Raw genomic sequence first — 25,900 nt, 5'->3', positions numbered from 1 at the left:
TAGGAGTGTTGACAACAAATTAGTGGTCGGACATTCTCATTAATGCTACTTTCAACCATGATACTTTCACTCATGATACTTTCACTCAATATACTTTTATTCATAATACTTTGAGACCGCAGTTCTCGTTTACAGTGGGAGTCACAGCAGTTAGAACCCCAGCAATCATACATTTATGAGTTATCCTGAGCATAGGTAACATACATTATATTATTTATGGGGTAACCTTGATAAGAAAAATACACTAAAAATTGAGTTTTAATTCCATGTGATTCACCTTTTTCAAAGAAAATAAAGTATTTCAAATTATGAAAGATAACCTTGTAAGTCTAGGGGGCCTAAGAGGTGATTGACAGTTATCTCTGTATGTATACACATGCAAGAAGGCTGTCAATCATTAAGTACGACCACCCAATAGACTTATAACCACAAAGTATATCACTTCATAAAACACATTTTCGGTCTCATTCATGTAAAAATTCTATTTATGCTTCTCTTGGACTTATCCATATGTTTTGTGTCCACACTAGTGATGGGCGAGCATATTTGTTGCCTGGGTTTTCCCAAGCATGCTCGGGTGTCCTCCGAGCATTTTGGCATGCTCGGAGAATTAGTTTTTGTTGACGCAGCTGCATGATTTGCAGTTGCGTTGACAGCCTGAATACATGCAGCTGCGTCAACTAAAACTAAATCTCCGATCACACCAAAATACTCGGAGGACACCCGAGCATACTTTGGAAAACCCGAGCAACGAGTATACTTGCTGATCACCAGTCCACACCAAAAAAGATGACATGTTTGACTTTACCAGAGTCAAGGATAAAACTCTCCATTGAAAGTCTGTTGGTTCAGAAAAAAAAGGTAAAGCACTCAGATGCCTTCCAAGTTGCATACTATTGCTGTAAGATTTTCATGTTTGCTTGACAGGAGAGTCTAGAGAATACTTCTTATATGCAACCCCCCAAAAAAAACTGCTGAATCTCTCATTTTAAAAATGGACATAGTTATCAAACACTGATAAAAATGTGATGCAAAACACTGATGACAATCTGGCATGTCTGAATGAGCCCTAAACCAAAGTCTTTTCCCACAAAAAAAATATACTCCTCAATATCAAAATTGCAATACCAAGAAGAAATTGAATTATGGAAATCACATAATGGATAGACATGTTAATTACCATATATACCCCTGTATAAGTCGACCTCAGTATAAGCCAAGGCAACTAATTTTGCCATGAAAAACTTGGAAAATATTGACTCAAGTATAAGCAGGGTATGCATTGTCCATGCATCTCCATCCTAGTTGCACGGAATCCTCATCCATGTCCTTGTATGCATGGCTCCTCATCCCTGTCCTGGTTTGCATGGCTCCTCATCCCTATCCTTGTATGCATGGATTCTTATCCTCGTCCTTATCTACATGGCTCCTCATCCCTATCCTTGTATGCATGGCTCCTTATCCCCATCCTTGTCAGCATGGCTTCTCATCCATATCCTGGTGTGCATGACTCCTCATCCCTATCCTTGTATGCATGATTCCTTATCCCTATCCTTGTATGCATGCCCCCATGAGAAAATCATGAAAAACCTCCTACTTACCTTCCCTGTGCACTATCGCAGCATCTTGTTCAGGTGCCAGCAGCTCTTGCGGCTGGTCAATGACATGTCCCCACTCATTAAGGTATTGAATATTCACCTCTCTCAACTTAGTGGGACAAGTGATTGTGATGGCGCTCAGAGAAGGTAAGTAGGAGGTTTTTTTTACAGCTGATGGAAGCCAGTGGCTGTGGCTGTAACTGTACACGCTATATGAGAAATGAATATTCAATGTCAGTGCAGTGAATATTCTTTTCTCTTTAGCAGCGGGCACAGTTACAGCCGTAGCCGCTGGCTCCAGAATCCTGTGACCCGCTGCTTCACCGCTCTCCCTCCCCCACTGGCTTCTGGGACAATGACTCGTGAATAAGGCGAGGGAGGCGTTTTCAGCACAAAAAAGTGATGAAAAACACGGCTTATAAACGATTATATACAGTACATGGAAATTATGAAAAAATGGTAATATTTTCAAAACATCTTAATTTATTATGCATCGATAATTAGCATCATGTACAGAAATACCTGCACTTACATGCCTTGAAATGCATGAGGATATTAGTGGTTAAATGAGTGGTTGTCTGAGAAACTTCCTGCCACTATGAATGCATTTGCAAATGCAAATCTTCAAGATACGCTGCTAACGGCTCTTGCTGCATTTGCTGACCAATGGTATCCCCGATGTGCTCTATGGGAAGCATTCCAAAGAAACTGCAGGTCATTATAACAATTTTGGGCCAAAATAGCTACCATACATTTTACTCCCTCACACCATAATCATGCAAATATGACCAGTGTGAAATTCTCTAGTTAAGGCCTCTTCATGACATTGCCAATGTGGCCTCCAGACCAATCTCCAGCTATCGTTGCATAAAAAACAAAAGCATGACCCATCACCAAAAAGGATATACCTGTCTATCCTCTATTTCTCAATTTCATCCTGTGGTCTTGAACAGGAGGCCAAATGGGCATTATTCTGAAACATCTTTAAAGAGGGAACATAGCACTGATCCCATTCCTGGGATTATGGGATGTGGCATTATGGATGGTAACTGGACTCCTCTAGTTTTTATTTCAGATACACTATCACGTTGGTGTTACATTGATTTAGTGGAGTAATCAGTGATATGACCATTTTCTCAAAGTGTCCCATCAAGACAATGCCAGGCTACATGTGGTTCATGCTACTCTAAGCAGCTTACATGGCCTAAATGTGCTACCATGGTTACTGTGCCTGCAGACTTACCTTCTATTGAGTACATCCGGCTTGTCATTGGCCGGCAATTGCAAAGGGAACTTTTAGCAGCGCATCTTAATGGTTTAACCAAGTGCATTCAGCATGGTAGTACATTCCAAAGCAAGCACTAATGACCTCATTGATAGCAGACACAGTAAGGGTACCGTTACACATAGAGATGCACCAGCGATCCCGACAACGATATGGATCGCTGGTGCATCGCTAAGTGGTCGCTAGTGAGCTGCCACACAGGCAGATCTCACCAGCGTCATCGCAGGGGTCGGGGGTCACTACTTACCTGTCAGACGCGGCGATCCTGACAGCCTCCAGCCCACGTCCACGCGTCGCTCCTCGTCACAGCAGGAAGCGCCGCAGGAAGCTGATGACGAGAAATGATCCAGGACCTTCTCGCGCGATCAGCTATAACCAGCGGGGGAGCCGGTCGGAGGTAAGTATCACACGTAGCGATATCGCTAGCAATATCGCTGCTACGTCACAAAATCGGTGACTTTACAGCGATATTGATAGCGATATCGCAGTGTGTAACGGGGGCTTAAGTGCGCGGATGTCTGCACAAAGCACTCATACATGGTACTGAATAAATTAAGACATTTTGTAAATGTTGTTTCTATTTTTTGATAATTTTCATTGTCATTAACATGTCTATTGATCCTGAGATTTCCATAACTCATTGAATTTTCATTCTTGGTGTTACAATTTCAAGGTTGAGGAATGTATCCATCTATGCAGCTCCTCCTGCTCTATAACATGATACCTGCAGATTAGACTCTATATAAACCATTTTCCCTTGAAAAACCATGCTTTATCTCTTAAGCCACAGCTTTTTTATTGTATTTCTGTTTCTTATTATTCTCTGGAGATAGTGTTTTGGCTACAGCCAGCTTAAACCTTTCAACTGTATATTCTTAAGGACATGGTGCTCATAAAACTCTAAAATTAAGGAAAGTTTTATAGCTGCTTTCTTTTTTTTCTGCCTTAGTGTTTTTCTTTGTTCCTGTCATTTCTACTGCAGACTATTAGTTTTTGCTGTTTTATTGGGAGCACTTCACCATTTATACCTTATTCCCTAAATGATCTCTCCCTTTTTTCCCCTCCGAGAGTTTCAGTGACACTAAAAATGAAAGAGATTCATCGAGAATGCTGTGGAATAACACTTAAACTCAACACTTTATGAGATTCATTGAATGTCAGGAGCTGAATCAGATGAAATTGCTATAGTTTATTGCAAACACACCTATGTTCCTAACCTGTTATACAATTTTAGAGATTGATTTTTTTTTCCCTTTTTGCCCGTGAACTTCACTTGTTTTAGAATACCAAGTTCTTTCACTTAATAGGACTAATGCTGGATGCCAGACACATTAAAGTTAATCCAGCTGCTGAATTGGTTTTGTGCATAGTATTTGAAAGCTGGCTTCTTTAAGCCCCACTGGGACAATTTTACAAAAAATCTTTACAAGTTTGCCATTAAGGACAAAAACTACCCATTCTAAGCACAGTATTTCAGGATAATAACTTCCTCAGCTTAATGCTTTTCCACAGAGACCCATCTTTGGAGCCAAAGTATAAATGTCTTTCTATATCCTCCCTATGAACTGATGGTTCCGCATTATACAACCACTGCAAAGAAAATAAAGGGTTTTTTTCCAATGCAAGGTTCTCTCTGTTTGAATATGAAATTATTAAAGTAATTTAGAAGGTTTTTTTTTATCTAACTTGTAAAGTATTTATTGCCTTTATTATCAGCTGAGGGTTTTATTGGTAACTGATTTTTAGGGTTTATTTTTATATTTTTTTATTTTATATATTATTTATATCTTACACATATTTTCTCCTTTGTATTAGTTTATATTAGACATGAGCAATTTTTTTTAAATTAAAATTGATCACATTCATAGAATTTTTTAAGAGAAAATGATTTGTAATTAAATTATTCACTACAAATTGAGAGTACTGTAAAGCCTCTAATTGCAATGAAAAACATGTAGGACAATTTACTCTTTTCCTGGCATACTAAATTTCTTCATTGCTGGCTTGTCAAACACACGATCCTTAGGGTGTGTATACATGTAGTGGCTGCATTGCATTTTTTAGTTTTTAGTTTTCTTCATGGCTTTCACTCTATCTCTACAGATAAGCTTTTATGTCCTTTAACTATCCAGATTCACCATAAAATGGCTGCTGAAATTCAAGCCTAGGCTTTAATATAGGCTATGATAAGTCATCCTGTAGACCAGTGTTCCCCATCTCCGGTCCTCAAGAGCCACCAACAGGTCATGTTTTCAGGATTTCCTTAGTATTGCACAGGTGATAATTGCATCACCTGGACAGGCAAGAATTCAAACACCTGTGCAATAATGAGGAAATCCTGAAAACATGACCTGTTGGTCGCTCTTGAGGACCGGAGTTGGGGAACACTGCTGTAGACTATACTATGTGATGTAAAATCCACACCTGAGGTCATATCAGCTTTACATGGCTGATGCAATCTTCTGCATTGTGAAAAATGGCAGCAGCCATTTCTGGCTGTTCACACTAAGCAAATCTCAAATACTATAATTAGAATTTGCCAGGTCAAGAAAATTACCCCAAGTTCTAGATGATTTAAATTTGAATCAAATGGATGCACTCATCTTTAGTTTTCAAAACTTATTAAATTAATTGTTACAAATTTTTTTTTCTGTTTTATATTTTATTTACATATTTAACTTCAATTATTTGTTTGTGTGGACTTTATATTGATTTAGGTGTTCCTGAGAAGCCACATATTTCAGGATATTCATCCCCAGTTATGGAAGGAGACCCAATTCGCCTGACTTGTAAAACATCTGGTAGCAAACCAGCTGCAGATATTAGATGGTTCAAAGGCGACCAAGAAATAACAGGTGAGAAAATTTTACATTAAAATTGCAAATGTGCCGTAGTTCCCTAAAAAGATTTTTCGTTTTGGTTGCTTATGCTCTAGGATATAATCTGCCTGTTCTAGCATTAGGTTTCTGTTTTAATTGTTCTTCAACAAATAAAGAAGCAATTTAACCCCTTCACTACCAAGGGTGGTTTGCACGTTAACTACCGGGCCAATTTTTACAATTCTGACCACTGTCCCTTTATGAGGTCATAACTCTGGAACGCTTTCATGGATCCTGGTGATTCTGACATTGTTTTCTCGTGACATATTGTACTTCATGTTAGTGGTAAAATTGCATTCAAATAACTTGCGTTTATTTGTGAAAAAAACGGAAATTTGGCGAAAATTTTGAAAATTTCGCAATTTTCCAACTTTGAATTTTTATGCCCTTAAATCACAGCGATACGGCACACAAAAAACTTAATACATAACATTTCCCACATGTTTACTTTACATCAGCACAATTTTGCAACCAAAATTTTTTTTTGCTAGGAAGTTATAAGGGTTAAAAATTGACCAGCGATTTCTCATTTTTGCAACACCATTTTATTTTTAGGGACCACTTCACATTTGAAGCCACTTTGAGGGGTCTATATGATAGAAAATACCCAAAAGTGACACCATTCTAAAAACTGCACCCCTCAAGGTGCTTAAAACCACATTCAAGAAGTTTATTAACCCTTTAGGTGAGTCACAGGAATTTTTTGAATATTAAAAAAAAAATGAACATTTAACTTTTTTTCACAAAAAAAATACTTCAGGTTCAATTTTCTTTATTTTACCAAGGGTAACAGGAGAAATTGGACTGCAAAAGTTATTGTGCAATTTGTCCTGACTACGCTGATACCTGATATGTGGGGGGGAACCACTGTTTCGGCGCATGGCAGAGCTCAGAATGGAAGGAGCGCCGTTTGACTTTTTCAATGCAAAATTGGCTGGAATTCAGATCGGACGCCATGTCACGTTTGGCGAGCCCCTGATGTACCTAAACAGTGGAAACCCCCCCAAGTGACCCCATTTTGGAAACTAGACCCCCCAAGGAACTTATCTAGATATGTGGTGAGAACTTTGAACCCACAAGGGCTTCACAGAAGTTTATAACGTACAGCGGTACAATTAAAAAATCATATTTTTTCCACAAAAATGATCTTTTCACCCACAATTTTTATTTTTCCAAGGGTAACAGGACCCTAAAAGTTATTGTGCAATTTGTCCTGAGTACGCTGATACCCCATATGTGGGTGTAAATGACTATTTGGGCGCATAGCAGAGCTCGGAAGGGAAGCAGCGCCATTTGACGTTTTTGGCTAGAATTGAGATCGGACACCATGTCGCGATTGGAAAACCCCTGATGTACCAAAACAGTGGAAACCCCCCACAAATGACACCATTTTGGAATCTAGACCCCCCAAGGAACTTATCTAGATGTGTGGTGAGAACTTTGAACCCCCAAGGGCTTCACAGAAGTTTATAACGTACAGCAGTACAATTAAAAAATCATATTTTTTCCACAAAAATGATCTTTTCACCCTCAATACTTATTTTTCCAAAAGTAACAGGACCCTAAAAGATATTGTGCAATTTATCCTGAGTATGCTGATACCCCACATGTGGGTGTAAACCACTATTTGGGCGTATGGCAGAGCTCGGAAGGGAAGCAGCGCCATTTGACGTTTTTGGCTGGAATTGAGATCGGACACCATGTCGCATTAGGAAAGCCCCTGATGTACCAAAACAGTAGAAACCCCCCACAAATGACACCATTTTGGAAACTAGACCCCCCAAGGAACTTATCTAGATGTGTGGTGAGCACTTTGAACCCCCCAGTGCTTCACTGAAGTTTATAACGTCCGGGCGTGAAAATAAAAAAATCGTATTTTTTCCACAAACATGATCTTTTAGTCCCCATTTTTTTATTTTCCCAAGGGTAACAGGAGAAATTGGACCCCAAAAGTTGTTGTCCAATTTGTCCTGAGTACGCTGATACCTCATATGTGGGAGAAAACTACTGTATGGGCACACGTCGGGGCTCGGAAGGGAAGTAGTGACGTTTTGGAATGCAGACTTTGATGGAATGGTCTGCGGGTGTCATGTTGCGTTTGGAGAGCCCCTGATGTACCTAAACAGTGGAAACCCCCCACAAGTGACCCCATTTTGGAAACTAGACCCCCTAATGAACTTATCTAGATGTGTGGTGAGCACTTTGAACCCCCCAGTGCTTCACAGAAGTTTATAACGACCGGGCGTGAAAATAAAAAAATCGTATTTTTTCCACAAACATGATCTTTTAGTCCCCATTTTTTTATTTTCCCAAGGGTAACAGGAGAAATTGGACCCCAAAAGTTGTTGTCCAATTTGTCCTGAGTACGCTGATACCTCATATGTGGGAGAAAACTACTGTATGGGCACACGTCGGGGCTCGGAAGGGAAGTACTGACGTTTTGGAATGCAGACTTTGATGGAATGGTCTGCGGGTGTCATGTTGCGTTTGGAGAGCCCCTGATGTACCTAAACAGTGGAAACCCCCCACAAGTGACCCCATTTTGGAAACTAGACCCCCTAATGAACTTATCTAGATGTGTGGTGAGCACTTTGAACCCCCCAGTGCTTCACAGAAGTTTATAACGACCGGGCGTGAAAATAAAAATATCGTATTTTTTCAACAAACATCATCTTTTAGTCCCCATTTTTTTTATTTTCCCAAGGGTAACAGGAGAAATTGGACCCCAAAAGTTGTTGTCCAATTTGTCCTGAGTACGCTGATATCTCATATGTGGGAGAAAACTACTGTATGGGCACACGTCGGGGCTCGGAAGGGAGGTAGTGACGTTTTGGAATGCAGACTTTGATGGATTGGTATGCGGGTGTCATGTGCGTTTGGAGAGCCCCTGATGTACCTAAACTATTGAAACTCCCCACAAGTGACCCCATTTTGGAAACTAGACCCCCCATGGAGCTTATCTAGATGTGTGGAGAGCACTTTGAACCCCCAAGTGCTTCACAGAAGTTTATAACGCCTGGGCGTGAAAATAAAAAAAACATTTTTTTCCGCAAAATTATATTTTTGCCCCCAATTTTTTATTTTCCTAAGGGTAACAGGAGAAATTGGACCCCAAAAGTTGTTTTGTAATTTGTCCTGAGTAGGCTGATACCCTACATGTGGGGGTAAAACACTGTTTGGGCACATGGCAGAGCCTGGAAGGGAAGGAGCACCATTTGACTTTTTCAACGCAGAATTGGCTGGAATTGAGATCAGACGCCATGTTGCCTTTGGAGAGCACCTGATGTGCCCAAACAGTGGAAACCCCCAATTATAACTCCAACCCTAACCTCAACACACCCCTAACCCTAATCTGAGCCCTAGCCCTAACCCTATCCCTAACCCTAACCCTAGCCCTAACCCTAGCCCTAACCCTAACCCTAACCCTAGCCTTAACCCTAGCCCTAACCCTAACCCTAGCCCTAACCCTACCCTAACCCTAACCCTAGCGGGAAAATGGAAATAAATACATTTTCTTTTAGTTTTATTATTTTTCTCTAACTAAGGGGGTGATAACGGGGGGTTTGATTTACGATTTATGGCGGTTTTTATGTTTGGCGGCTGTCGCACGCTAAAAGACGCTTTTTATTGTAAAAATAGTTTTTGCATCACCACATATTGTGAACTATAATTTTTCCATATTTTGACCCACCGAGTCATGTGAGGTCTTATTTTTTGCGGGACGAGTTGACGTTTTTATTGGTACCATTTTCGGGCACGTGACATTTTTTGATCGCTTTTTATTCCGATTTTTGGGATGCAGAATGAACAAAAACCAGCTTTTCATGAATTTCTTTTGGGGGGTGCGTTTACACCATTCCGCGTGCGGTAAAATTGATAACGCGTTTTTATTCTTCGGGTCAGTACGGTTACAGCGATACCTCATTTAGGTCGTTTTTTTATGTTTTGTCGGTTTTTTGCAATGAAAACAATTTTATATAAAAAATAATTATTTTTGTATCGCTTTATTCTGTGAGCTATAACTTTTTTATTTTTTCGCTGATGATGCTGTATGGCGGCTCGTTTTTTGCGGGACAAGATGACGTTTTCAGCGGTACCATGGATATTTATATGCGTCTTTTTGATCGCGCGTTATTGCACTTTTTGTTCGGTGGTATGATAATAAATCATTATTTTTTGCTTCGTTTTTTATTTTTATTTTTTAAGGGGTTCGCTAAAGGGGTTAACTAATGGGACAGTTTTATAGGGCAGGTCATTACGGACGCGGCGATACCAAATATGTGTACTTTTATTGTTTTGTTTTTTTTTTATTTTCAAAAAATGGATTTATTGGGGAATATTTTTTTTTTTTTAACTAATTTATTTAGCGATTTTTTTTAAATTATTTTTAACACTTTTTTTTTTTTTTTTTTTACTTTATTACCTTGTCCCAGGTGGGACATCACTGTCCTGTGACAGATCGCTGATCTGTCACATCACAGATCACTGTGACAGATCAGCGATCTGTCACAGGCACTGCTGCAGACTTCCTCATGCCTGCGCTTTGCAGGCACTGAGGAAGCCAGCTTCCTCAGGCCCCCGAAGGCCCCCGTCGCCATCTTGGATTCGGGGGCCTGGAGGAAGGGAGTCCCCCGCAGCAGCGCTGCACATTGCGCTGCCGTGGGGGGCTCAGGGAAGCACGGAGGGAGCCCCCTCCCTGCCGATGCTTCCCTTTAACCCCCGGTACACCGCGATCGCGTTTGATCGCGGTGTGCAAGGGGTTAACGTGTCAGGGGCGGTCCGTGACCGCCCCTGACACATTGTGCCGGGTGTCAGCTATGATAATTAGCTGACACTCGGCCGCGATCAGCGGCGCTCACCACGTGGGCGCCGCTGATCGCGATGACGTAATATTCCGTCCATGGTAATTAGGTCCATGGTCACATGGACGGAATATTACGTGAATTGTAGGTAAGGGGTTAAAATACAGAAGTTGGAAAAAATTAACCGAATGAACTATTATTAGAGATGAGCAAATTTGTTCAGATTTGGTTCCGAAAATGATCGGATTCGAGTATTGATTTTTCAATATTCGTCAAACAGAGCCGAACGTCATTAGAGTCAATGGAAGTAGAAATTACTGAATATGTTCAGAATCAGGACATACATTCGGCCCGAATAGTGTTCGAATATGGCCTGAATATGTCAAAATCAGATTCAAGGCCAAAATCCAAACAAATTCACTCATCTCCAGTTATTATGTGATTGGAGATTATTTTTCAGACTCCTTAAAGAGGACCTTTTACTTGATTTTTAAATGCAAACTGAGTACCTCCTCCAGTTGGTGTTGTGCTATGGTTTCTGGAACAGTTTGTTTTTTTCTGTGCCTCTTATTTCCAAAGTTATGCCCCTTGGTAACAATGATATCAATTTTTCCTTCAGCCAACTGGGCATGCAACAAAGAACTTGCCTATGGAAGGTTGCATTGTTTTATTTGACACTGGCCAATCAAAACATGGCTCTGTCCACAGAAATTCTGCAGTACATGCCCAGTAAGTTAAAGGGAAGTGCTTATTACAGGGGCATAACTTTAGAACTAAAAGGCACAGAAGAAAAAGAAAAAATGTTACAGAATCAGAGAAGAAACACCAATTGAAGGTTGTCCACAGTTTAAATTAAAACATCCAGGGAAATTTCCTTTTTAAACTCATTTTAGTTCTGAATTGCGAGTACTTAACAAATTTACATTTAATATGTAAAAAAAAATTTCACAGTTGTTTAAAAAATAATGAAGGATTCAAGATTAATGGTGCATGTGCAGGTTATTGTAAAAATGATGCTAATGTAGATATTCAATGCATACTGTACAACTTATAACATTTATGATTTTGTTTTCCCTTTTTGTGGCCTGTAAGATTGTGCAAAAAAAGAGGTTACCACGTTGCAATCCCTGGCCATAGTTAGCAATTTTTAGGTCTCATTCAAATGTCAGTTAGGGTGTAATGTTCTGACTATGGTGCACGCTGTTTATGCTATTCGACGGTCCTTTAGGTTGTAATGACAACAATTGTCTGGTCTCCCATGCTTTCCGAGTTGATATTAACAAAGGATTAATTTGTAAGTTGTCAGGCAGTTGGGAAAATGGCAGGTGAAGTTCCTATTTGAGAGACACAAGACAGATGAACTGTTGATCAATAGAATGATCTGTGAATATAGATGTAACATGCAGCCAGTCTCGAATCAATCTAGGGAGAGAAGCCAAATTATATAGTTTTCTGTTGGGAAAATTTATGCCACCATCTTTACTAGTTTGAGATGACATATGAAAAGGGATTAAACCCCCAAATTAAGTATCAATATAAATCAACTCTATAAATATGGTATATAAAGTATTAATATAAATAATGGCTTTGTTTCATTTCTTTTGGGTTTAGGCCTGTGGGTAGGAATTAAAATAGGTAGAGAATTTTGGGAAATTTTACCATTTCACCATTGCCTTGGTCTTTTGGTGGGATAAATCTGTTGGAATCTAATAGAGCTCTCATTAAGATATTGACGAAATTTTGAAAAACCTTTATGTCTTTGAGTGACGGAAGAAAAAAGTCCTTAAAGATTAGGATAGAGCTGTTTTTTACTGTTAGTAAGTTCAGCCATCATCCATCAGTGATAGAAAGTTGCAAAGTTTGTTTGAGATCAGTAGTGAGAGCGATGGTTAGATTAGTTCCAAAAATATTATGAGACACCCATGGATCAGAGATTATTCCGCTTCTCTCTATTTTCTAGGTCCTCCAATTTGTCAAAGAGGGAAATATCTTCTTTTCGATTATTGGTGGAAGTCTGGCCCAAAGAGGTGATGATACTGTCACCATCATTGACCCAATTCTCTAGTTCAGCAAGTTTTTGTGTGCCTATCAGAATCTGGGCTAGAGCTGAACTGATGGTTGCCGAGAGGACATTTAATCTCTTATTATAGAGCAGTACGAGGAGTTCTGAGACTTCTTGAGCAACAGCAGCTGCTTGTAGGTTTTCTGTTACAGGTGAAGCTGGAGGAGTCTGGCTTGGTGTTCACATCAGTTAAAAGTTCAGGCAAAGCCTTTGGATTTTCTGATGATCTTGTCATGTGAGACATTGTGAGTAGTTGCTTAACTTTATTATTTGTGCTGTTTTTATTTTTAGCAGTGTAGAAAATGTTGGTGTTCCCAAACTGGAAGATTTGGTTGACATTTGAGATATGGAGTTAGGTGAATTTTGTTGTTTTGACAAGTAATTTTTTCATGCCCATTAATATGCAGGTCTCAATGACTGTGAGGAGGTAATCGAAATGAATGTATAAATGTAAGGAGAGCAATTTCTCGTATTAATGAATTGTAGGGCATGAATTTACATATTAACAACTCAGAAGAATAGCATGTGTAAGCAACAGAAGTAATTCAAAACATAAAATATCTCTCTCCTACTATCCTGTTAATTTACTGTCTTCCTAAGCTGACTGATGACTGAATTTATGTAAGTTCAGGAAATGATGTTACCTGTATCGGTCACTGGGCTGAAGTTTTGTACTAGAAATGTTGATTGTTCAAATCACAAACTAGGATGTCAAATTCTGACCTTTCTCTGAAAAAAAATAAAATTCTGTTTCAGAATCAGCTATTTGTTGGCTTTGCAGTGAGGCAAGGTGTTGGTATTTGTATATTAGCTGTAATCCAAGGTTCAAGGATATGAGTCATAAATCAACCATTAAATGTTCTCGATGCATAACAAGTACAGCAGGATTGCTATTTAACTAGGGATTTTTCTGCTTTGAGGCAAGTTATAACCAGCTCATGACCAATTAAGGTTGTTAAGGTTCCTTCAGCCTTGTGACAACTTAGATGGACTGGCAGTAGATTGCTTTATATAAATCAAAGACACTGAAAACATTGGAAAATGTCTGCCTTGTCTTGAAGCATGTACAGTAGTGCCATTTATCCCAGGTCCCCCCACTAACAGCTACAGTACCTCACTTCTGAAGGAGTAGTTGTCTGTCACCAGAGATCTCAGATTGTTATCCCCACTTTATGGATTACCGCAAGGAAGATGGCTAAGCAAGCAGGAGGCTGACTGAGCTGTGCTGTCCTCACTGTTCAGAGGTACTTGGTAGGTAGAGAGACAGGTAGCAGGAGCAGAGAATGTCTGCTCAGTGACCACCAGCGTTGGTCTAAGGACTGAAAGATGGCACTTGTGAAGCCTGAAATTGGTTCTAGTCCCAACTGTGAGAAGGAATCATCAGGCTGGTGATTTTCAATGTGGAGTGTGCTTGGCTGCAGCTGAGGTGGGTCGTGAGTGCTAGGGTTATTACTGAAAAGACAGACTTGGTGTGCTCTTTAGGCCTCAAAATGGCAAGTTCCAAGCAGGCAGTGTTTTAGTGCAAACTATGCACTAGGAGTCCGGGTCTTTAAAATATTTGGCTAATGTGGAAAACCAAACCCTCTTAAGTAGACATCTTGTTTTCAGCGGGTTTAAGAAAGAGATGTTGAGGATTATAGCTGGATTGATCAGTCATCCATCTGGAACTTTTGTAAAAAGCAGCCCTGCAAGATATCTTGACCTCAGAAGTCTTGACCTGACATTTTTATGCACCCTAGTAATAGTGACCAGTGAGGCATATATAGTGTTGACGCTTCCAAGGATTGGCTGCAGATATAAAAAAAAGTTGTAAATTCAGTTTAACTTCTAAAATCTATCAACAAATGTAAAATCTGAAATGGCACATTATTCTGAATTCTTTGTCATGCCCAGCAGTTTGTGCAGGGGTCAGATAGAGTGCAGTCATTATTTTAGGGATTAATATGAGATTTCAAGTTTGACTGGATATTGTATTTCATTCAATCTGTGTGAAGGGTCATGGATTACTGAACCATTGTTACCAATGTTTATCTGTCTCCAGTACTAGGCACTTAGTTGGGATAATCTTAAGTCTTGTATTAGACATTTGCTGTAAAATAATGTAGAAATATTCTAAATGTTACATTATTTAACTTTTATATTGCACAAATATTATAAATATTATTTTTACTTTTACCTTGGACATTAAAATTCTCTTCTAAGTACTTTTCTATTCTCATCTTGTAAATTGCACATTATAAAGAAAACCCTGCTACATAATATGCTTCAATAAGGCTCACTCAATGTCTCCCACCTGTCACTAAAATAGAAGTAAAACTGCAGTTAGGAATGGAGTGCTGTGTTTTCTTACTGTTATAATGAACCTTTTTAGTGAACTTCTGACTTCCTTTTAATATAGACGTTGAGAAAAAACAAGAGAGGGATAGCAATGGAAAGACATTCACGGTTATCAGTGTGCTGGATTTCAGAGGGGATCGCAAAGATGATGGCACAGTTGTGAGCTGCAGAGTGGACCACGATTCTCTAAATTCGACACCTCATATAGCAACACAGGCCTTAGACATCCACTGTAAGTACTGACTTGGCATGAAATGGTAATTATAAGAATGAATAACTGCAATGTAAATTGCAACGTTACTGATTTTGCTTTTTTGCCTTATATAGATTCTCGATGTTTTCTCAGCTGTGATGTCTGACCTCATTTTCTGATAGTTACTCTCAGTAATGGTCAAACTAAGTTTTTATATATTTAAGCTGATCTGAACAACATGAGAAACTGATGACAAATTGACATCATTTTATATTGGGGGGTTTCAATCAAATTTCTTTTAATGTCAACATAAAAAATAAACTATGATGGAACCTGTAATGATAGAACTGATGGAGACTAATGCAAAATGGCGCTCTTCCCTCACATTTACAACTGTCTTTGTTAGTTCTGCCCTCACAGTATAACACACATTGGATTATCCATTTGTTGCTTGTGTATCTGATTCTTTGGACTTATTGATGAAAACTAAAGATGAATGGATCATGAGAAATTGTTATTTGCTGACTTCGACAAATTTTCACCCCAAAATTTCAATACTAGGGAGCTTGTAATTGATTGTAAAATACAAGGAGGAGAGGAGAGAGATCTTTGCTGACCATAAGGTCTCACACTTTGAAGGCAGAAGAAAGATAGAGAGAACACCTCACTGACATTAAGAGCTTACATATTAAAGGAGAGAGATAGAGAACCCCGCTGACCATAAATGCTTATACTCTACATGAGATAGACAGGACCATGCTGACCATAAGGGATTATACTCTACAGGAGACAGACAGGACCACGCTGACCATAAGGGATTATATTCTACAGGAGAGAGAGAGGGAACTGCACTGACCATAAGGGACTACACTCTACAGAAGATAGAGAGGACCCCATTGAACAAAAGGGATTATACTCTACAGGAGATAGAAGGGACTGCGCTGACCATAAGGGATTGTACTCTACAGGTGATAGAGAGGACCACACTGAACATAAGCTATTACAGGCTATAGATGAAAGAAACTTGCCTAATGACTTTGGAGATGGAAAATTAGAAACTATGCTCTGCTGGGAACCATTTATCTGTGATGGCCCAGGAACTGATTACCACTGTCCAAGATCTGATAATCTGCTAGATGTCATAGCTGCAGGGCATTATGGAATGGACCATGCAGCAATGTAAAATGACATATGCCTGCTCTCTATTGTTTTGGCAGTGTGGGAAATGGTGATAGGCAATTTTTTCTGCTTTGCGAACTGGGAATCGAATCTAAAAATTTTCGAATTTATGTTTAATCATGAATTTTAGCAAATCTTACTCAAGCATTATCTTCTACAACTTGATCTGCTCATCTCCCGCCCATACCCAAATATAATACCAAAAGAGTTCTGCCTGCCCAAATAAACATCCAGAAGTCTGATTATTGCACACGCTGAAGAGGTTTGATGATTGCTGCTTAGTTTACTGGCTGTAGGCAGTTTATGCCCAACAATGAAAATAATGGAAGCTTATGATTGGCTCCAAAGTTAGTTTTAAATAAAGGCATGTGCATGTAACTGTCATGCCCCTCATAACTGTTATGCTACATGACCCCTGGAGCAGTGTGCACGCGCACCTCATGACTGTTATGCTGCATGACCCCTGGAGCAGTGTGCATGCACACATCATGACTGTTATGCTGCATGATACCTGGAGCAGCGTGCATGCGCACCTCATGACTGTTATGCTGCATGACCCCTGGAGCAGTGTGCATGCGCACCTCATGACTGCTATGCTGCATGTTACCTGGAGCGGTGAGCATGCGCACCTCATAACTGTTATGCTGCATGATACCTGGAGCAGTGTGCATGCACACCTCATGACTGTTATGCCGCATGACCCCTGGAGCAGTGTGCATGCGCACCTCATGTCTGTTATGCTGCATAACCTCTGGAGCAGTGTGCACGTGCACCTCATTTCATGGCTGTCTGTAGTTGCTGCTGCGCACTCGTGCTCTACCTCATGGCTATCCGCCATTGCTTGTGCGCACATGTGCTACCTCTCATGGCTGTGTGCATGCGTACCTCATAGCGGCATGCCGTTGCTATGCGCGCCCGTCTCTGCTCTGCCTGCCTGCTGTGGTCCTCTCTATGGTCCTGGAGGACCAAATCCAGCGATCCTCTCTATGGTCCTGGAGAACCCTACCATGTGGTCCTCTCTAAGGTCATCAAGGACCCGACCATGTGATCCTCTCTATGATCCTGGAGGACTCGACCTGAAAGTCCTCCCCTGGTCCTGACCTGGAAGTTCAGGTGCTAATGCCCTATATCAGACTGCCCCTTCCTATGATCGGGGCCTGAGTATCATGCTGCTTCCCTGCTAGGCTATTTGGTCTGCTCGGTTGCTCTCTGTATTCTGTGCCCTTGCACTCTGCCCTGTTGTGCTTCTCTGCACACGCTCTGTGCTTGTACTCTGTCTATTGTCCTGTGCCATGTCTTGTGCTGTCTTTTGTGCCATGTTTTGTCTTTCCTATTCTTAGCCTTGTAGTACTCTCCATGTTCTCTGTCTTTGCCTGGCTCTGGGCTCTAGCATATGTTCCGCTTTTCTCTCTTGCACCCGGCTCTGTGCTTCTGCCTACGTTCCGCTTTCTGGCTTTGTGCCTTGTCTGTGCTCCTAGCATACTTCCTGTCTATTTACATTTTTCGTGCACACTTGCACATTCACTTTTCGTACCAGGCTTCGCCGTGCCCTCTTGCATGTGTCTTAGTTCTGTACCTTTGCCTAGCCCTGCCTTGTGGCTGTGTGGCCCTTGCACACGCCTGGTCGTACCCATGCCCACCTGTCTGTGCCTCAGCCGTGCCGCTCTAGTCGTGCCCACCTGCCTGTGCCTCAGCCGTGCTTGCCGGCCAGTGCTCTAGTGGTGTCCGCCTGTCTGTGCCTCAGCCGGTACCACCTGCCGGTGCCTCTGTCTTGTTTTCTGTGCTCCCTTGCACACACGCTGTTTCTCGTACTGTGCCTTTTGTGCTTCTTTAGCCCACATCTTTTGCTATCTTTGCTCTGTCCTGAAACTTGTCTCTCTGTCTTTCTGTAGTACCATGTCCTTTGTCTGTCCCTGGCTCTGTACTACTGCCTATGTTCCACTCTCTGTTTTGAGCCCTGCCCCTGGCGTGCCCCTTTGCACGCGCAGGACCTTGCCTAGTACTTTGCCCCTGGCGTGCCCCTCTGTACGTGCAGGACCATGCCTTGAACTCTGCCCCTGGCATGCCCCTCTGCACGCGCATGACCATGCCTAGTACCCAGACCCTGGTGTGCCCTCTCCACACATAGGACTTTGTCCTGAACCTCAAATCCCGAAGTGTTCTCTAGCACGTGTGGGACCTGCTGTGAACCTTGTACCCTGGCGTGCCTCATAGCATGGCCAGGACCATTCTTTGTACTGTGATCCTGGCGTGCCTCTAGCACATGCAGGACCTTGAATCTTGAATCCTGGTTGCTTCTCTAGTGCACGCAGGACCTTGGACCTTGAACCCTGTTGTGTCCTCTAATCACGCACCATGCCTAGTATCTTGATCCTGGTGTTTCCTAGCATGCACCCTGTCTTGAACCTTGCCTTGGACCCTGGTGTTTCTCCCAGCACTCATTTTGCCTTGAACCCTGCCCTGGACCTTGGCGTGTCTCCTAACACGCACAATATCTTGAACTGGCGTGCTTCCTTGCCTGAACCCTGGCATGCCTGCCGGATGCCCGGAACCTGCCGATCGCTGCCAGAGGTCTGGACCCTGATGACTGCGGCCTGATGTCCAGAGCCTGTTGTTAGTTGCCAGATGTCTGGAGTCCGATGACATCTAGCCCTTGCCGGTACCCTGGCATGCCACCTAGCACATATCATGCCTTGGATCTTGGTGTGCCCACGCACGCACCTTGCTATGTTTCACTTTGTCCTCATAATTATGTCTTGCACCTGATGTTACCCTGAGACCACGCTTTAATGAAGATACCCTGAGATCACGCTTTGTCTTGTCTTGTATCCTGCATGCTCCCCAGACACTCACACTAGTGTCTTCCTTGGACCGTCTGTCTGGTTCCAGCAGTCATGGTGACTCACCCCCTTGGTCTTGCCCCCTGACACTCCCTGTATAGGGGGTGGTTCCTCACAAGGTCAGCTCACCCTAGGTGGGTGGGTGCCATTACCCAGAAGTTCCACTCAAAATATTGACTCAACAGAAGCTGACTCCGTTACAGTAACATCTTTTCCATGGGGGGTTCACGCTGAGTTTTTGAAGGAGAAGACATTTCAGGAAAATGCTGGAAGCAATTCTCCTGAAGTGTATTCTTTGGCATCTTTTTAGTTGTTTTTGTGGTGGCTTTTTTAAACAGCACATATACACAAACAGTAAAATGTAATCTAATGAGGGGCGTTCAAAAGAAAGACACCTAAAGAGTGGACCGGAAACTTCATTTGACCTCTTCACGGCTTTTGAAGCCTGGTAAAAGAATTTCAAAAAGACTTAAAATATGAGCAAGAAGTCACTTTGACATTACAGTGCATATGTTCATTCTTTTTAGAATTTTTAAGCTCTTTTTTAGATGTATTTCAGGCAGAATCCTCCAGAAAAAAATGTCATTTGCACATACAATATCTTAAGGGTGACTTTCATTTTTTGCCAAAGCTAGGGCCAAACCGAGACTTTCCCCAAATGAACTTTAGTGAACCTACATGATCCTAAAAGTAGGCAGATTGCCAAACAACTGCCAAAGTCTATAAAAAAGCATTATAAATACAGTAACATAGTAGCATAGTTTTGAAGGCTGATGGAAGACCTTATGTCCATCTAGTTCAGCCTATTTTTAGTGCAGCTGTTCAGCACTGTTGATCCTGGGGAAGGAAAAAAACCCACAGAGTAAAAGCCAATTTTCTCCATAGGGAAAAAAATTCCTTCCCCTAAGCTGGGTCAACCATCTACCTTTAATATTATGTTATTCGTAACCTTATATACTGTTACTCACAAGAAAAGCATCCATTCCTTTCTTAAATTCATTCAGTGAGTTGGCCATCACCACTTCCTCAGGAAGAGAATTCCAGAGCCTCACTGCTCTTACCGTGAAGAACCCTCTTCTATGCTGGTGCAGAAATTGTCTTTCTTCCAAATGAAGAGAATGCCCCCTTGTTCTTGTCACAGTCCTTGGTACAAACAGTTCATTGAAGAGATCTCTGTATTGCCCTCTGATATACTTGTACATATATATTAGGTCTCCCTTAAGTCTTCTCTTTTCTAGAGTAAACAGACCTAATTTTGATAACCTTTCTGGGTATTGTAGTGAACCAACTCCATTTATCATTTTAGTAGCCCGCCTTTGAACCCTTTCAAGTTCAGTAATGTCTTTCTTGAGCACCGGCGTCCAAAATTGCACACAATACTCCAAGTGTGGTTTGATGAGTGATTTGTACAGAGGGAGAATTATGTTTTCATCTCGTGTCCCCAGACCTCTTCTAATGCATCCCATGACGCTATTTGCTTTGGTGGCAGCTGCCTGACACTGGGCACTCCAATTTAGCTTCTTATTGACTAAGATGCCTAAGTCTTTTTCCATGTCTGATTTCCCCAGCAGTTTCCCATTTAGTAAGTAATTGTAGCATCTGTTTCTCCTTCCCATGTGCATAACCTTACACTTATCTGTGTTAAACCTCATTTGCCATTTTTCAGCCCAATTCTCCAATTTACTCAAATCTGTCTCTAGTTGCAAACTGTCCTCCTTTGTGTTAACTACCTTACATAGTTTTGTATCATCTGCAAATACTGATATTTTACTGTGTAAATGTAGTGAAACCTCCACCAGGGGGAGCTGGTGAGGGAAGAGAGGTTATACACTAAGAGCAGCAACCCTGAGCAACAGCACAGGTGCCACAGGTAACGAGAGAGAATAGTCAGACGAACCGAGTCAGAAACTAGCAGGAGCAGACGTACCAGAAGGAGCAGCAAAACATATAGTCAAAATACCAAAGCCAAGAGTCAGAAAGCCAGAACATGAGCACGGGGTCCAAAACGTGAGACGAAATACGTGGTCGAGGTACAAGCCAGGGAGTCAGATGCCAGAGAGGGAACGTAACAGCAGAGACGAATACCAAGAGACGGGGTCAGAAATCAGTCCGGGTCATACACGTGAATATCAGTCAAAGGCAGGAGGATCACCAGGGTACAAGGGTCAGCGGCTCTAAACTGCAAGCTTGAGCTATCACTAACACTGGTCAGCAGGCTGTGAGGGATTTAAATAGCCCAGCTAGCTCCAGAACGAGGCTGAGGAGATTAAACCCCGCATGACCAGTCCGGAGTGAAGACAGCAGAAGATAAACTCAGGACTGGACCATGACAGTACCCCCCTCTCAATGGGGGGCCACTGGACCCCCAGGCTTCCCTGGATGACGAGCGTGAAAGGCCCGGACCAACCGATCCGCATGGACCGAACGTGCCGGCACCCATGACCGATCCTCAGGACCGTATCCTTTCCAATGGACCAAGTACTGAAGTGAACGACGGAGCATACGAGAATCCACCACCTGTTCCACCTCGTACTCGGTCTGCCCATCTACCATAACAGGCGGCGGGTGCGAGGGAGACTCGTCAGAGGAAGGCACCGAGGGCTTCAGAAGCGCTTTGTGGAACACATTAGGAATCCGTAATGACGGAGGCAACCGCAGGCGAAAGACCACAGGATTAATCACCTCTAAAATCTCATACGGACCAATAAACTTGGGACCCAACTTAGCAGAGGGAATTCTCAGCCTTATGTTTTTGGTGGATAACCATACCTTATCCCCCACCTGATAAGCCGGCCCCACCGAGCGTCGTTTATCTGCAAAAAACTTATATTTGCCCTGAGCCTCCCCAATGTTTCTCTGAACTTCCCTCCAAACCTCTTCCAACCGCAAAAAGGCTGAATCAGCCCCTGGACACTCCGAATCTAGTCTGGAGAATTCACCAAAATGAGGGTGAAACCCGTAGTTGCAGAAGAAAGGAGAAGTACCAGTAGACTGATTGACACGATTATTGAAGGCGAATTCCGCCATAGGTATCATAGAGCACCAATCATCCTGTCTGGATGTGACAAGACACCGCAGGATCTGCTCTAAAGACTGATTGGTCCTTTCAGTCTGACCATTGGTCTCGGGATGGTAGGCCGATGAAAAGGTCAGACTGATGCCCAGCCTTTTACAAAAAGCTCTCCAGAATTTTGACACGAATTGCACCCCTCTATCAGACACCACACTGACAGGCACACCATGCAACCGAATCACATGCTCAATGAACAGGCCAGATAGAGTCTCAGCATTAGGAAGGCCCGTTAAGGGTACAAAATGTGCTTGTTTGCTGAACCTATCCACAACTACCCAGATCACGGTTTTGCCATTAGAGGGTGGGAGATCGGTGATAAAATCCATGGACAGGTGAGTCCACGGTCTATCCGGAATTGGCAGTGGCACCAATTCCCCGGCCGGCCGGTTGTGGGAGGCTTTAGCGCGGGCACAAGTTTCACAGGAGGACACAAAACCAGTGACGTCAGAAGTCAACGAGGGCCACCAGAACAGCCTAGTGATGGCTTTACGAGTGGCCGAGATTCCTGGATGCCCACTCAGAGCTGAGTCGTGGAACTCCCGAAGCACTTTTAACCGATACTGGACAGGCACAAAGAGCTTATTTTCAGGTATGGACGGAGGAGCAAGAGATTGGGCCTCACGAATCTCCTGCTCCAATCTCTGGGACACCAAAGCCACCACCACCCCACGCTGAAGAATGGAGGAAGGAGGCTCCGGAGGCGATACCAGATCTAGGCTGCGAGACAAGGCATCCGCTTTCACATTCTTGGAACCTGGTCTGAAAGTGATGGAAAACTGAAATCGGGAAAAAAAAAGTGACCACCTTGCCTGTCTCGGAGTCAGACGTTTGGCGGATTCGATGTAAGACAGATTCTTGTGATCTGTAATGACAGTGATACGATGGACAGCCCCCTCCAAAAAATGCCTCCATTCTTCAAAAGCCAATTTATTGGCCAACAACTCTCGGTTACCCACATCATAATTCCTTTCAGCAGAGGAAAATTTTTTAGAAAAGAAGGCACAGGGTCTTAAGTTAGTTAATGTGGTGGGCCCCTGGGACAACACAGCCCCCACTCCCACCTCAGAGGCATCCACTTCTACGATGAATGGTTTAGACAAGTCAGGTTGCACCAGTACCGGAGCAGTCATGAAACGTTCTTTTAACAAAGAAAACGCCGCCACAGCTGGAGCTGACCAGTTTTTAAGATCCGCTCCCTTTTGGGTGAGATCAGTGAGGGGTTTGACCACTTGAGAGAACCCCTTGATGAATTTTCTATAATAATTGGCGAAACCCAGAAATCGCTGAAGACCCTTGAGATCTCTGGGTTGCACCCAATCCACAATGGCCTGTACCTTCCTAGGGTCCATACGAAACCCCTCAGCAGACAGGATGACCCCTAGAAAGGACACTTCTTGAGTAAAAAATGAACACTTCTCCAATTTGGCAAAGAGTGAGTTCTCCCTGAGCCTCTGGAGAACCGCATGAAGATGACCCATATGACTTTGTCTATCAGAAGAATATATAAGTATATTGTCAAGATAAACAACTACAAAACGTCCAATAAAATCAGAAAAAACATGGTTAATGAAATTCTGGAATACCGCTGGTGCGGTAGTCAAACCGAAGGGCATAACCAAATTTTCAAACAGACCCTCAGAGGTGAGAAACGCAGTTTTCCATTCATCCCCCTCCTGCATACGGATGAGATTGTATGCTCCCCTGAGGTCCAACTTAGAGAACCACCTGGCCCCTGACAATTGATTGTACAAATCAGGTATCAGTGGGAGAGGGTAGGCATTTCTTATGGTTATTTTATTCAGTTCTCGAAAATCGAGGCATGGGCGTAAACCACCATCCTTCTTTTTTACAAAAAAGAACCCCGCTGCCACGGGAGAGACAGATGGCCGTATATGCCCTTTACGGAGGCTTTCAGAGATATACTCCTTCATAGCAGCCCGCTCAGGGCCGGAGAGATTGTACAGCCGGGCTTTGGGCAATTTGGCACCGGGAACAAGATCCACGGCACAATCGAATGGGCGGTGTGGTGGTAGAACCTCAGCCTCCTTTTCGGAGAACACATCCTTAAAACCCTTTAGGTACTCCGGAATACCCTCCAGGTTGACGGATGACATAGACACAGTAGCAAGACAATTTTCAGAACACCCAGGTCCCCATTTAACAATATCCCGGGACCCCCAGTCAATAACTGGGTTATGCCGTTGCAACCAGGGAAACCCTAACACCAGGCCAGCAGGGAGGTTATCCAAAACAAAGCATGACATGCGCTCCTGGTGTAGGGCCCCCACCCTGAGGGTAAATTCTTTAGAACTGAAATGGAGACCATCCTTAGTGAGTGGTGTAGAATCAATAGCCACAATTTTTAAGGGAGTCCCCAACCTAACTGTCCCTAATCTACAGCGAGCCACCAGCTTAGCGTCAATCAGGTTCAGGGATGACCCACAGTCTACAAAAGCCGAAGTATGGAAAAAGCCGTTCTCAACACCAAGTTCCACCTTTAGCAGTACTCTTGAAAAGGAAGAAAAAGGTACCTGAGAGTCTGGGTGACCTCCACGATTATCACCCAGACTCAGCCGCTTGTTAGTCGGAGGACAGGAAGGGCAGTCTTTTTTCCAATGTCCGGGATCTCCGCAGTAAAAACACAATCTTCCATCACGTCGCCGTCTCCGCTCTTTCTCCTGGGGGTTGGTGGCTCCCACCTCCATAGGTTCAGATGGAAGCAAAACATCAGGGTTAGCATGGAAAAACGGAACCCCTCGCTGAGTAACACCTCTCTCCCGCAGTCTCCGATCCATACGGATAGCCTGAGTCATAGCCTCCTCCAATGAGCTGGGAGGTGGATGGAGAGCCAGAGCGTCCTTCAAGCAATCCGACAGTCCCTTCCTGAACAGACATCTCAGTGCGGAGTCATCCCAGGACACCTCAGTGGACCATCGACGGAATTCGGAGCTGTACCATTCGGCTGAGTGCTTCCCTTGCCCCAGACCCAAAATAGTGTCCTCTGCCACCCTAACACGGTCCGGTTCGTCATAGATAAGTCCTAGGGCCTCAAAGAACCTATCTACCGACATCCGTTCAGGGGCAGTAGGGGGCAACGAAAAAGCCCAGGATTGGGGACCCTCCCTAAGTAAGGAGATAACAATCCCCACCCGGTGAGTCTCATCCCCAGACGATCGGGGTCTAAGAGAAAACCATAATTTACAACTCATCTTGAATATATGAAATTTATCTTTTTTGCCAGAAAATGTGTCAGGAAGTTTAACTGAGGGTTCAGGAGAGTGCAAGATAACATCTACAGAGTCACCTGGTGGACAAACAATATGAGAGGTGTTTCCCTGCATGGTCTTAATAGTCTCAGTCAGTTCTTTCTGTAAGAGGGTCTGAGACATGGCAAGGGACTGATGATTCACAGAAAAGTCCTGCGCCATCTGCATCAATCTGGACACTTGATCTGCCAAGTTATGCAGCAGATCCATGGCCAAAGAAAAAAAATGCAAAATCCCGTTTAAATGTGTGGTTAGTGATAATGTAGTGAAACCTCCACCAGGGGGAGCTGGTGAGGGAAGAGAGGTTATACACTAAGAGCAGCAACCCTGAGCAACAGCACAGGTGCCACAGGTAACGAGAGAGAATAGTCAGACGAACCGAGTCA

At 42.8% G+C, this 25,900-nt stretch overlaps 1 protein-coding gene across 5 annotated transcripts in view; it reads left to right on the top strand.

The window, feature by feature from the left end:
• The window catches only part of CADM2 (cell adhesion molecule 2), a 1,004,393-nt gene that overhangs the window by 600,874 nt on the left and 377,619 nt on the right, over nt 1-25,900 (top strand). For all 5 annotated transcript variants that reach the window (XM_073584447.1, XM_073584446.1, XM_073584445.1 and 2 more), the window contains exons 4-5: nt 5,601-5,738; nt 15,025-15,195. In XM_073584447.1, the coding sequence (XP_073440548.1) occupies nt 5,601-5,738; nt 15,025-15,195 (309 nt within the window). The remainder of the gene's footprint in view (nt 1-5,600; nt 5,739-15,024; nt 15,196-25,900) is intronic.

Source organism: Dendrobates tinctorius, unplaced genomic scaffold (assembly GCF_039654945.1).
Source record: "Dendrobates tinctorius isolate UK_male_01 unplaced genomic scaffold, ASM3965494v1 ptg000084l, whole genome shotgun sequence".
NCBI classification, from domain to species: Eukaryota; Metazoa; Chordata; class Amphibia; order Anura; family Dendrobatidae; genus Dendrobates; species Dendrobates tinctorius.
This window is presented reverse-complemented; position numbering and strand designations above follow the sequence as displayed.